This window comes from Somniosus microcephalus, unplaced genomic scaffold (genome assembly GCF_052327205.1).
Source record: "Somniosus microcephalus isolate GS21.2 unplaced genomic scaffold, FLI_Smic_1.0 unresolved_chr1, whole genome shotgun sequence".
NCBI lineage: Eukaryota > Metazoa > Chordata > Chondrichthyes > Squaliformes > Somniosidae > Somniosus > Somniosus microcephalus.
In genome coordinates this window covers 106,827,148-106,841,687 of record NW_028225179.1, presented here as the reverse complement: position 1 = coordinate 106,841,687, position 14,540 = coordinate 106,827,148, and the positions used below count along the sequence as shown (strand labels likewise).

Sequence of the window (14,540 nt, the reverse complement as noted above, 5' to 3'; positions counted from 1 at the left end):
CCAGTTCTGAGGAAAGACCTGAAACGTTAACACAGGGCCGTTTTTTGCGACCCCCCCCAACGGGTGCGCACGAGGTGTGGACACGCCTGTAGGGGCCAGACAAGTTTCGGGTTTAGGCACGCGAGACGCAGGCGCTGAAACCCGGAACTTGTGATCTGTCAAGGATTCCCTTGACAGATCCTCCGCATCCCCAGGAGAAGGGCCTCGGCGGGTGGAGAGTTGAACTTCCACCCACTAAATGCCCATGAGATTCTTACGCCTGGTCAAAGCAGGCGTAAGGCCTGCTTTAACCAGCATAAGAGTTTTAAAAAATAGAAAAATAAAATTTTATCACTCATTTATACATTAAAAACCCTGTCCAATAAGGTAAGTTTATTTTTAGCCCAGTTATTTTTTTTTGCAAAAATTAAATTTTCATTTAAAATATTTAATTAAATGGCATTTTAATTTATTTTAAATATGTAATTTTTAAAAATGTATTTCATTTGTTGGTGTATTTTTTAAGTTTCATACGTACACAACTCCCGTAAGTATGAATGTGGATTCCCTTCTTTTCTTGAGCAAAATACTGCGGATGCTGGAAATCTGAAATAAAACCAGAAAATGCTGGAAATACTCAGCAGGTTAGGCAGCATCTGTGGAGAGAGAAACAGAGTTCACGGCTCAGGTCGATGACCCTTCACCTCAGACAAATAGCCCAGTTCTGATGAAGGGTCATCGACCTGCAACGTTAACTTTGTTTCTCTCTACAGATGCTGCCTGACCTGCTGAGTATTTCCAACATTTTCTGTTTTTACTCCCTTCTTTTCTTGGTGGGGCCGGCCCACGTGATCCCAGGGGCGTTTGCGAACCGCCTGCGCCCCTGGGATACGTGGGTGTGGTGTATGTAACCTGTTCCACCTTAAGAGAACTACCTTAAGAGATGTACTACTTTCTCTTGGCTGCTGTATACTGTAATACTGTAATACCGGTGGTGACCACACCGGTATATAAGTGTTGTGCAAGGATTTGCTGGGCAGTTCAGCCCTGACCTTCGTATAGTAAAGACCTGTTAAAAGTTATTCTTGTTGTCTGTGTCCAGTGATTGATCTTAAACCTAACTGGGACATACAGACTCAACAGTGGCGATGAGTCCGATCTTACCCTGCGGCAAATTTACATCCAAGGCAGCTTCATCCTCAAAACGGGCGTCGAGAAGAGGCAGCCGCCCTCATCATCCTGCTGAGCACCATCGCACGGGAGGCATTGAGAACCCGGGTTAAAAAGAAAAAGAATTCTGACCACGAAGCCCTCCATCAGCGACAGGTAGTGTTCATCCCTTCTACCTTGGTGGTGGGTAAGCCGATCAGCAACACGAGCAGAAAGTCGGCCGCGTTGACTGTGGAGTAGGGGAGGGAAAACGGAGGAATAAGGGGGGAGAGCTCGACCACGGCCGGTAGAAAGGGCTGGGCTGCAATCGAGGCCGAGAGGCGCAGCGACTGGGGCAGCTTAAGGCTCGAGAGCCGCGGAGAACTCAAACGCAGCCGGTGTACAGGACCAGGCTGTGAGCGGGGCTGCGAGGCAAAACAGCGTCGGGGAGTTGAGAAGCTTAAGGCACGAGAGCCACGGAGAATTCAAATGCAGCCGGTGTAAAGGACCGGCCTGCAAGCGGGGCTGCAAGGCAAAGCAGCGTCAGGGAGTGAGAACCGCTGGGGAGGTGAGAACGGCAGCAGCAAGGCAATCGCCATTGCAGCCAGCGGGGGAAGAAGGCAAACGCGGGAATCCACCATTGAAGTCGGCGGGGGAAGAAGACGAGCACGGGAAAGACCGCCAAGCACGGGAAGCCACCATTTTAGTAGGCGGGGGAAGAAGACAAGCGTGGGAAGCCGCCATTTAAAAAAATTTTAAAAAATTTAAAAAACTTGCAAGGATGCCTAAACATGGGAGCATTAATACCTTTGATAGTGATGTCGAAGATTGGACCATGTATGTAGAACGCATGGAAGTTTATTGTAAAGCAAATAAGGTACCAGATGATGAGAAAGCATTAACCTTATTAAGCTCAATGGGGGCGAAGACATACGGGCTATTGAAGCACCTTCTATCACCAATTAAACCGGCGGATCAGACCTTCGAGAATATTGTTACTGTCCTGAAAAATCATTTAAACCCCACGCCGCTGATGATAGCGGAACGATTTAAATTTTACAGAAGAACGCAGTTAAAAGACGAAAGCAACGCTGAATTTTTAATTGAACTACGTAAGCTATCGAAGTACTGTCAGTTTGGGACAGGGCTAGCAGATGCGCTGAGAGATAAATTTGTGTGCGGATTGTTAAAAGAAGGAACACAAAAGCGACTGCTTGAAGAGAATGATCTTACGCTTGATAAAGCTGTCACTATTGCAGCATCGCAAGAAGCCGCAGCAAGAGGCACTGCGGAAATGCAGCTACGGTCACCGGAACTCTGTACCAATCAAATGGTCTTGAGTACAGTAAAATGTTACCGTTGTGGAAAGACAATACACGATCAGAACCAGTGCTGGTTCAAAAATCAGGAATGCAGAAAATGTGGCAGGCCTGGTCACATAGCTAAAGTATGCCGGTCAGGAAAGAAGACCAGCAACAAAAAGTCACCGCAGGAAAAGTACAAAAAGGTACACAAGGTGACAGAGAACAGTTCGAACGAACAGAAGTCAGATTCAGACGCCAGCAGTAATGAACTGGGTAGTCTAAGGGTACACAATGTTGGTAAGGAAGCAGACCTCCAAACAATTTGGGTCACACTTCAGATAGCAGGAGTCCAAGTGAAGATGGAATTGGACACTGGATCGGCATTGACGGTCATGAATAAGAAAGATTACAAAAGGTTATTCCCACATATTCCCCTACGGGATACGGAGATTGTATTGAAAACATACACGGGGCAAAGAGTATACCCCATCGGGAAGATAGAGGTAAAGGTGGTCCACAAGGGCAAAGAAAGCTGAGGAATGGACTTATATGTGCTACCTGAGGGAGGTCCACCACTACTGGGACGGGAGTGGATTAGGAAAATAAATATGGACTGGCATTCCTTAAAAGCACTAACGGTAGATTCCAGTACAAAAGATGTCAAACCTAAACGATTGTCCAGAATATTGGACGATGCTAAAGAGGTGTTCCAACAAGGACTGGGAACACTGAGAGGAATTACGGCAAACATCAAGATTGAAGAACATGCAAACCCGAAATTTTTCAAAGCCAGACCGGTACCTTTTGCAATACGACCTGCTGTGGAAGCTGAGCTGGAAGGGCTAGAACGTTCAGGAGTACTGTCTAAGGTAGACTGGAGTGAGTGGGCCACGCCCATTGTCCCAGTCATGAAGCGTTCATCGAGCAACAAGCCGGGGGAACTGGGGAAGGTTCGCATCTGTGGTGATTTCAAGATCACTGTTAATCCGGTGCTTCACACGGTGCAGTATCCGCTTCCACGGATTGAGGATATCTTCGCTTCATTGTCTGGCGGGAAACACTTCACCAAGATAGACCTGGCGCAGGCGTACTTACAGATGGAAGTTGAGGAAGAGTCACGCCAGTATCTCACGATCAACACGCATAGAGGCTTGTACCGGTATAATAGACTGGTTTTTGGAGTGGCATCGGCTCCAGCAATTTGGCAGAGGGCCATGGAGCAGGTATTACAGGGAATTCCAGGTACACAATGTTACCTGGACGATATTCTGATTACAGGAGATGATGACGAGGAACACCTTGCAAACTTGGAACTGGTGCTCACCAGATTGAAAGAATATGGTCTTCGAGTTAATCGCCAGAAATGTGAATTCTTTCAGAAGCGGATCTCGTACTGTGGTCATGTCATTGACCAGGAGGGGCTTCATAAGTCTCCTGACAAGATTGAAGCTGTTGTGAAGGCTCCCGCTCCGGATAATGTATCCCAATTGAGGTCGTTTCTAGGGTTAACTATTACCATAAGTTTCTGCCAAATTTATCCACGGTGCTGCACCCGCTGAACGCTCTTTTGCAGAAGGGAGTACCATGGAAGTGGAGCGAGGACTGTAAGAGGGCCTTTCGCGAAAGCAAGGCATTGACCACCTCAGAGGAAGTGTTGGCTCACTTCAACCCAACGCTGCCTATTCGTTTGGCTTGTGATGCTTCTCCATATGGTATTGGGGCAGTACTCTCAAACAAGTTGCCAAATGGCCAGGAGAGGCCAGTTGCGTTCGCATCCAGATCATTGACCTCCGCTGAGCGCAATTATGCTCAGATAGATAGGGAGGCTCTCAGCCTTGTGTGGGGAGTAAAGAAGTTTAATCATTACCTGCAGGGCCAAAAGTTTACGCTTCTGACAGACCACCAGCCGTTGGTATCCATTTTTAACCCTAAGAAGGGTGTTTCGGTGATGACAGCACAGAGACTCCAGAGATGGTCCCTTTTCCTAGGGGCACATCAATATCAGATCGAATTCAAAGGTACAAAGCAGCATGGTAATGCTGATGGGCTGTCGCGCCTGCCACTACCTACAGAGGAGGAGGCACCGACGGTTGACTCTGTTGAGTTATTTCACTCGGCCATCATCGAATGTTTACCAGTCACCAATGCAAGTATTGAAAGAGAAACCAGGAACGACCCGACACTGTCCAGGGTCTACGAAGTGACAGTGAAGGGATGGCCAGCACATGGTGATCCACTGTTACCGGCATTCTCAGCAAGACGAGAACAGCTGTCCGTCTGTCAAGGAACATTGATGTATGGAACAAGGGTGATTATTCCTCCTAAGTTAAGAGAGAGAGTTCTAAAGGAACTGCATGAAGGTCATCTGGGGGGAGTCAAGATGAAAAGCCTTGCTAGGGCTTATGTGTGGTGGCCGGGTATCGACCAACAGATAGAGGAGCTGACGAAAAGCTGCTCAGGGTGCCAAAAAGTGCAAAATGCACCTCCGATTGCACTGCTGCATCCATGGGAATGGCCTTCAACCCCATGGCAATGTGTACATATTGACTTTGCTGGTCCTTTCATGGACTCCATGTTTTTAATTGCGGTGGACGCACATTCTAAATGGCCAGAAGTGATTAAGATGACTACCACTACCTCGGAAAAGACGATCGCGGTGTTAAGAACGATATTTGCGAGAAATGGATTGCCAGAACAAATATGTTCAGACAACGGACCGCAGTTCGTGTCAGAAGAATTCCAGGGATTCATGAAGAAGAATGGGGTGAAACATTATACCTCTGCCCCATATCATCCGGCTACAAACGGGTTGGCCGAGAGATTTGTACAAACGTTTAAAAAAGCAATAAAGGCCATGAGCGAAGATCAGATTCCACTACAACACAAGGTGGACAAATTTCTACTGGCATATCGAAACGCCACTCATGCAGTGACAAACCAAAGTCCTGCCATGATGTTCTACAACAGGAGGTTGCGGTCCAGGTTGGACTTGTTAAAACCAAATGTGCGGAGGGAAGTTGAAAACAAACAGTTCCAGCATATAAATAACAAGACCACTCGGAGTTTCGAAATAGGACAACCAGTGTTAGCCCGGGACAATAAAAACGAGAAATGGCAATCTGGAACAATTCGGGCCAGACAAGGACCCCTGATGTACACGGTAGATATTGGTGAAAATGTAATACGGCGTCATGCTGACCAACTGGTAGAATCGAGAACAAGGGTCGAACCCATGGTTACGGCAGAGACAACCGTGAAAGAAGTTAGTGAACCTGAAGCATCCACCTCAGAAGTGAATGTACCTGATGATGATGTCCAATCCATAAGAGACCAACTAGATGAGTCACCCCAGCAACGAGAATCAGAGACCCCTGAAAGGCGTTATCCAACTCGAATCAGGAGGCCTCCTCAGAGACTGAATCTTTGAACTGTTTTGCATGAAGTTGTATATATATATGTTACTATGTTATGTTAAATGGGGATATAACTGTTAAGCTAAAAAGGGAGGATTGTGGTGTATGTAACCTGTTCCACCTTAAGAGAGCTACCTTAAGAGATGTACTACTTTCTCTTGGCTGCTGTATACTGTAATACTGTAATACCGGTGGTGACCACACCGGTATATAAGTGTTGTGCAAGGATTTGCTGGGCAGTTCAGCCCTGACCTTCGAATAGTAAAGACCTGTTAAAAGTTATTCTTGTTGTCTGTGTCCAGTGATTGATCCTAAACCTAACTGGGACATACAGACTCAACAGTGGGGCTCTGCCCGCGCGGAGGCGGAGAGGCCCAGGATCACGAGTCTCCGTACCTCCTGGGCCACCAGGTAAATGCGTAGAATTTTTACGGGTCGGATGCCTCCAACTACAAATTTCAAGCCCTCTGTTTCTCTCTCCACAGATGCTGACCGACCTGCAGTGTTTCCAGCATTTTCTGCTTACAGTTCAAATTGCCAATGTCCACAGCATTGTGCCTTTTACATCTTGGGGCTGGATTTTGCCAGCCCTGGGGAGGCGGGTTTGGAGGCGGGAATGCCGGGAAAATGGCAGAATTTGGGGGCGGGTAACCATCCCGCCCCCAGCCCACCTCCATGCCATCTTGCCAGGAGGCGGGTAGCCATCCCACGCCGGGTTCCGTCTCCTTGGAGGTGGGAAGGGATTACAGCTACTTAACTGCCTGTTAACAGGTAGTTAACAGGCAGATAAGAGGATTATCCCCATTTTACCCATACAAGTGCAGGCTTCCCGAAGGTTCCGAAACCCGCCAGAGTCACCGAGGTGAATAGTGGGTCTGCGGGGGACTGTGGGGTCCAAAAGTGTGCTGTGGAGGTGAGTGATGGGTGCAAGTGTGGAGAGGTGAGTATCTGAGGTGTTAGAAAAAGTTTACTTACCTTTGTTTCTTCCTGCAGGCTTCAATCGTTGGGTATGCATAGAGTCTCGCACCTCCACGGTAGAGATGACAGATGGCCGTTGCATTCTCCAATGCAGCAACCATCTAATTTCTACAAAAGAAAGAGGTTTGATGAGTTCTTGTATTCAAGAACTCATCAAACTACAGAGAATGTCAGTGTTTGACAGCTTCACAGAGCTGTCAAACGATGACAATTCATCTCTCAAAAATTTTTGACAGATGAAACGTCATACGCTGACGTTCTCTGTAACTGGCTTTCCCTTAATTGGCCTGCTAAGCCGAGGGAAAATAGCGTGGGCTGGCCAGAAGTTGATGGAGGCGGGACTGAAACCCGACAAGTGAGAGTCCCGCCTCCAAAAGCTCCCCATTGGCAAAATCCAGCCCTAAGTGCGTGTTCTCACTCTCAGCCTCCGGGAAATTATTTCCAGCCAGCGTTATCCCCCGACAGTACAGGTGCCTGTTTTGCATCATTCCCCCCCCCGCCACCACAGCTAAGATCACTCCCGTGGCATGTCGCCCCCCAAAAAAGGGCCCCTCGATTCTTTCAGAAACGGCGTAAACAGATGTGATTCTAACAGGTTCTCAATTAACGAGCGTTACTCTTTCCCTGGGGACATGTTTTTTTGAGGCTATAGGCTGCAATTGGTGGTGAACAGTGGTGCAAATAGGATGCAAAGGCAATCACGTGGCTGCAATAAACACTTTAATTTAGTTTAGTAGAATACACGGGGAATTCGTTTCGAGATCAAAACAATCATAACAATGATTTCATCTGTTTTCACAATCAGACAATTTCATCATTGACTACAACTCCTGTAAGATTTATGTCGTCGATATATAAACACTTTAAAAAAAAAACTGGAATCGAGTTCATCGTAGGTTATTGTGGTTTTAGAAGCCCTTTCTTTACTGGAACAGATTACAGCACATCAAAGGAACAAAAAAGTTACAAGTCACGCTCACGATCTGGCGCCTTGACTCACTTTTCACAATTCGAACCAGCTACAGACCTTCAGCGGTTTGTAATCTGGTGGTCTAGCCTGGGGACAAAGACTGGCGGAATTTCAAGTGGAGGCATTCCGCCTTACAGGAAAGATTTAGAGACTCACACGTGTTAATAGCGCGGCTGTGAGAGCTAAGACTACGGAACATTTTGTGTTTCATTGGCGCAAAAAAAAATTCTTTTTTCTCTCTCCTGAGATGCGGAATAATCACTCAGTTCTGTTGCAAATAGTATTTTCTCTGGAGGATCAAAGCAGCCAGCAGACTCAGACAAATAGCCGAAAGAACACCGAAGATATAAATATGATAGCCACCGTCCTTCCGTTCTGAACTGCGGCGAGGATCTCGCCCTCCTGCCCCCAAAAAAAAGATAAAACACGGAAATTAAATTGCAATTTCGGTCGAGTTGCTGTACCGTCAGGTTGTCTCGATCGGCGACCTGTTCTGCAAGAGGAGCTGCGATAGGTCTCCAGCTTGAGAACCATTAAAGATCGGATTATCTATGAGGATAACCAGCGATATTTCAGTTCTGTTCCTGCGTGTTGGGGGGCGATTTCAAACCAAGCCCGCCCATTGAGTAAACTGACAGGATCGGGGCGACACTGGTCTTACGTCCCGCCCCAATTTGAATCGCCACTGAAATCAGCAGCGGGCAATATTGGGCGGGGTGTAAAACCGGCGTTCCGCCCGATCCTGCGGGATTCCCGACCGGCGAGTGAGGTGATTGCATCCCTAATACAGAATTCACTCCTGAAAAATACTAGGCCAATTAATAAAATTTAAAAAAAGGTTCATGTTTTAAGTCGTGTGGGTTGAAAATGAGAAACGTGAAGAATGCTTGTCTGAATGTTTTATTTTAAAAGGGACGAGAGTCCCGAAATTAAGATGCAGGGGCCTGTGTATCCAACCATGCCGCGCTGGTATTTCAGGCACTCAACAGCCTCCAATATGGCGGGCAGGAGGCGCAGGTTCATTACGAGCCAGACTCTGCGCCACCCGCCATATTGGGAAAGGCCAAAAAGTTCCCACATCTGAAACAGGCATCAGGCTTTTGCATGTGCAAGTCAGGGGCCTGCTCGAGGCCCCCACTGCAAAATTGGTTTGCCCTGAGGCAGCGGGCCCTGACTGCACTCAGGAAAACCAAGCCCGTGCACGGCCCAACAGACAGTCCTGAAAGGGAGCAACCAACAAGGTGAGTTTATAAAATATACTTACCTGAATGTAGAGTGGAGAGGAGCTGGAGTGTCAAACATTGCCCCGCCCTGGGCATTACTACCTCCATGCCACCCCCCCCCCCAGGGCCACTCCACCCTGGGCACTACTACCTCCACGACACCGCCCCCCCAGGGCCACCAACCCCTCCACCCTGGGCACTACTACCTCCACCCCACCCCCCCACGGCCACTGCTCCCTCCACCCCGGCTACCTCCCGACCCAATTGTCAACTCTTCGCAGCCCAATCACCCACCCTTCCCGGCCCAATCACCCATCCTTCCCGGCCCAATCACCCATCCTTCCTGGCCTAATCACCCACCCTTCCCGGCCCAATCACCCATCCTTCCCGGCCCAATCACCCATCCTTCCTGGCCTAATCACCCACCATTCCCGGCCCAATCACCCACCAATCCCGGATCAATAACCCGCCCTTCCCCGGATCAATCGCCCACCCTTGCTCACTTACCTAGCATCACAGCGGCCTGCTCTTCCATTCTGCTTTGCCAGCAGCTCTGCGCAGCTCGCCAGCTCCATGGAGATGAGGCCCGAGGTCCAATATCGCGGCGCCTCGGGCCTCACCATTCAGGCGCAGGGATCGGCCCCCGCGACCACTGCGCATCCAAACACGGGTGCGCCCGAATTTCTAGGCCGTAGTCAGGGAAAGTACTGGAGATACACATTCGCGGTTTACTCAAGAATATACGCAATTCACCGTGCAAAACATTGACATTGAATACGAGGTGGGAAATGCAACACACCCAGTGGGCTAGTGGGAAACACTACGGGTCCCTGGGAGACATGGGCGAACTTGTCTTTACTCTCCCGAGCTCGGAGGTCGCGCTTCTTCCTGGAGGGGGTGCAGCCCCGCTCGCATCGGTTGAAAGACGAGCCTGTGTGACACAGCACAATCTCACAGAATATATAAACCTGCGGGAAATTCTCGAATTTAAACACGTGGAAACTGAAGCGCTGTTTCCGTGGATCGCTGGTTTCGTAGGTCTGATACGTTAAATCGTTGACACACCTGAAATACAACAAGAAACACACAGACAAATTCAGTCGCATAAGTCTTCGGAGAAACATCCCGATGGCTTGTAGCGCCAAGTCTGAGGGGGTGATTTTAACGTGGGGGCGATAGTGACACATCGCCCACTGATGTCAACGGAAGGGAAAATCAAGCCAGGCCTATAATGGGCAGTCAATTTACACTATTCCCCAAAGCTAAAATTACCACCCCCTCCACCCCAAAGTATTTTGTGGGTTTTTCTTAATTATCGTTTCCAGTAACTTTCAATGGTATTACCATCGCTGAATCTCCCACCATCAACATCCTGGGGGTTACCATTGACCAGGAACTGGACCAGCCACATAAATACTGTGGCAACAAGAGCAGGTCAAAGGCTAGGTATTCTGCAGCGAGTGTCTCACTTCCTGACTCCCCAAGCCTTTCCACCATCTACAAGGCAAGTAAAGAGTGTGATGGAATACTCTCCACTTGCCTGGATGAGTGCAGCTCCAACAACACTCAAGAAGCTCGACACCATCCAGGACAAAGCAGCCACTTGATTGGCACCCCATCCACCACCTTAAACATTCACTCCCTCCAGCACCGGCGTACCATGGCTGCAGTGTGCACCATCTACAAGATGCACTGCAGCAACTCGCCAAGGCTTCTTCGGCAGCACCTCCCAAACCCGCAAACTCTTCCACCTAGAAGGACAAGGGCAGCAGGCGCATGGGAACACCACCACCTCCAAGTCACACATCATCCTGACTTGGAAATATATCACGTTCCTTCATCGTCGTTGGGTCAAAATCCTGGAACTCCCTCCCTAACAGCACTGTGGGAGCACCTTCACCACACGGACTGCAGCGGTTCAAGAAGGCGGCTCACCACCACCTTCTCAAGGGCAACTAGGGATGGGCAATAAATGCTGGCCTTGCCAGCGATGCCCACATCCCATAAATTAATTTTTGAAAACTCACTAAATATAGATGGTCATAATCTAAATTGTAAAAGATTTAATCGATCGACAATTCCTTTGTTTTTTTTGAAGAGTTCCTGAGAGGTTGAAAGGAATGAATAGTGAGGTAGATTTTGGCTTTGTCCCACAGAGTAAAATGGGCGACAGTCAATCGGCTGGCCATTTTGGGTCTCTCCCGATTTTAACTTCCATTGACTTCAATAACTCAGGAGAGATGCAAAACTGGCTGCCGACTCGGTTCCACACTATCGCACAAAGTCGAAATTACCCCCAGCGAGTCTGTCAGTTCTGCATTGTTAATGACCCTGGCAAATTGATTTAAAAGAAAGACTTGCTTTTATATAGCGCCTTTCATGACCACCAGACATCTCAAAGCGCTTTACAGCCAATTAAGTACTTTTGAAGTGGAGTCACTGTTGTAATGTGGGAAACACGGCAGCCAAATTGCGCACAGCAAGCTCCCACAAACAGTAATGTGATAATGACATAGATAATCTGTTTTTGTTATGTTGGTTGAGGGATAAATATTGGCCAGGACACCGGGAATAACTCCCCTGTTCTTCTTCAAAATAGCGCTGCGAGATCTTTTACGTCCACCTGAGAGAGCAGACGGGGCCTCGGTTTAACGTCTCATCCGAAAGACAGCACCTCGGATAGTGCAGCGTTCCCTCAGCACTGCACCGGGAGTGTCAGCCTGGATTTATGTGCTCAAGTCCCTGGAGTGGGACTTGAACCCACAACCTTCTGACTCAGAGGCGAGGAGTGTGCTACCCACTGAGCCACAGCTGACAATTGTTTATGAAATATCGGTGATACCGGAGTCCAGCATGCACAGTATGGCCTGCTCAATGGTGGCGTGTTATACTGTCAGACATTGGAATACAGAATAATCAACACTGTAATTACTGAATTCCTCATACTGAGTTTAATTGACAATTTATTTGCCCATTTTCTCAGGCAGCCAGTTCCGATTCTCAACGAAACTGTCTAGTAATAAACAGCGAAAGAGGAAGAGCAAGCGCCCGACATTCCAGGGATCAACACACAGCGCTCTTTCACCTTTGCATTAGGATTGGAATGGGTGCTTCCTCTTGCTGAACGTTAGCTCCCTTTGGGGACTAAATAATGAGCAGCCTAGGACTAGGGTGCAGGTCACCAAATGATGTAGGGGTACTAGTGGTTACATTACTGGACTAGTAATCCAGAGATCCTGAGTTTATAATCCAGGGAGCGTGAATTCAAATTCCACCGTGTGTAAGATTATCAGGGATTAGTTGTTTCTTTTAGAATACTTGTTTTCTATCTTTAGTGATATAATCATCAGTAATGGATTTATAATTGTGTGTAAGACTTAAATATAAAAGGCTGCAATCATCAGCTCTATGGAATGATAATTTGAATTAGATATGACAGCCCCAGGACATCGCTGCAGGAGTTCCTCAGGGCAGTGTCCAAGGCCCAATCATCTTCAGCTGCTTCATCAATAAACTTCCTAACACCCTAACAGCACTGTGGTAGTACCTTCACCTACTCGCTCTACTCGGAGCTCCGGCACGGCAAGAGAGCCCCAGGTGGGCAGAGGAAAGGCTTCAAGGACACCCTCAAAGCCTCCTTGAAAAAGTGTAACATCCCCACCGACACCTGGGAATCCCTGGCCCAAGACCGCACAAAGTGGAGGAGAAGCATCCGGGAAGGCGCCGAACACCTCGAGTCTCTTCGCTGGGAGCAAGAGGAAGCCAAGCGCAGGCAGCGGAAGGAGCGCACGTCAACCCAAGCACCCCACTCTCCCGCCACTTCAACCACCGTCTGCTCCACCTATGACAGAGACTGTAGGTCCCGCATTGGACTCATCAGTCACCTGAGAACTCATTTTCAGTGTGGAAGCGAGTCATCCTCGGTTCCGAGGGACTGCCTAAGAGAGAAAGAAGAGTACCTTCACCACACGGACTGCAACGGTTCAAGAAGTGGGCTCACCACAACCTTCTCAAGGGCAACTAGAGATGGGCAATAAATGCTGGCCTTGCTAGCAATTCCCAGATCCCATGAATGAATTTAAAAAAACATGTAATTATTTTGCTTATAATTAAAGGTCTGTGAGTAGGCTGTAACCTAGACAGCCTGGGGTGAGGAAGAGGACAGCTATAGTCAAATAGGGAAGCTATTGGGCGAGTTAATGACAGTAAGGTTGAGGCTTCGAGTGCAGCTAACCTGGAAAGCCAGGATGTGACTGTAACTGTGTTGGAACGTTATGATGTCCGGCAGTGAGCTAGAACATAGGCTTCTCACAGGAGCAGCAAGGGTGACTGTCTCTATACTGTGGAGGCATGTTCTTCTGTGTTGCCATAACTACCCCAGATATGAGTCTTGATGTTCAAAAACAGATGATGTAAAGGTGTCATAACACCAGAACCTGCGTAAACCAGGGTGCTGTGGCATCTTTATGATTGGATTTTGGGTTTTGGGTCATAGAGTCAGAGTCATAACGGCACAGAAGGAGGCCATTTGGCCCATCGAGTCTGTGCTGGCTCTCTGTAGAGCAATCCATTCAGTCCCATTCCCCCGCTCTCTCCCCGTAGCCCTGCAAGTTTATTTCCCTCAAGTGCCTATCCAGTCTCCCTTTGAAAGCATTGAGTGTCTCCGCTTCCACCACTTCCATCGGCAGCGAGTTCCAGGTCATCACCACTCACTGCCTAAAAAAGTTTTTCCTCACTTCCACCCTGTATCTCTTGCCCAAAACCTTAAATCTGTGACCCTAGTCCTTGCACCATCAACTAGTGGGAACAGCCTTTCCCCATCTAGTCTATCCAAATGCGTCATAATCTTGTACACCTCTATCAAATCACCCCTCAACCTCCTTTGTTCTAATGAAATCAAATCCAGCTTCTCCAACCTGTCCTTGTAGCTAAGATCCCCCATCCCCAGAACCATTCTGGTAAATCTCCTCTGCACCCTCTCAAAGGCCTTCACATGGTGTAAGCCAGTGATTGGCTCAGTAAGATTCCATAGGTTTTGAATGAGAGCAAGAGTATAAAAGAAAGGGCTCTCAACAGACCCAAAATGTAGAAGATTTCAGGAAGAGTCAAGGAGCCACCTGGGAGACAAAGAAAGATGAGAGACAAGAGACGCAGGGTGGGGCTTACTCATGGTTGCATACTTCTACCCAGAGTATAAGTGGTACTATAAATCTCAATTATAATGTGTAAACAGCCCCAGGACATCGCTGCAGGAGGTCCTCAGGGCAGTGTCCTAGGCCCAACCATCTTCAGCTGCTTCATCAATGACCTTCCCTCCAACATAAGGTCAGAAATGGGGATATTCGCTGATGACTGCACAGTGTTGATATACCTATCAATTCGTCCAATAAAAAGCGACGAGTTAGGAACGTAACTAAAGGTTTTTATTGACTAAATAACAGAGCCCACCCTCGTGGGTGATCGGGTCCAACAAGGAGGAATACCAGCCAGTCGACTACCTTTATACCTGGGCAGGTAGGTGGAG

The 14,540-nt window shown here is 48.1% G+C and overlaps 1 protein-coding gene across 1 annotated transcript in view; it reads right to left on the bottom strand.

Moving 5' to 3' along the window:
• Positions 1–7,759: 7,759 nt before the first annotated feature.
• Positions 7,760–14,540, bottom strand: part of LOC147095691 (uncharacterized) — a 41,295-nt gene continuing 34,514 nt past the window's right edge. Inside the window, exons 7-8 of the mRNA XM_085973691.1 lie at positions 9,816–10,081; positions 7,760–8,195 (exon numbers count right to left, since the gene is read on the bottom strand). Of these exons, the coding sequence (XP_085829817.1) occupies positions 8,056–8,195; positions 9,816–10,081 (406 nt within the window). The 3' untranslated portion in view covers positions 7,760–8,055. The remainder of the gene's footprint in view (positions 8,196–9,815; positions 10,082–14,540) is intronic.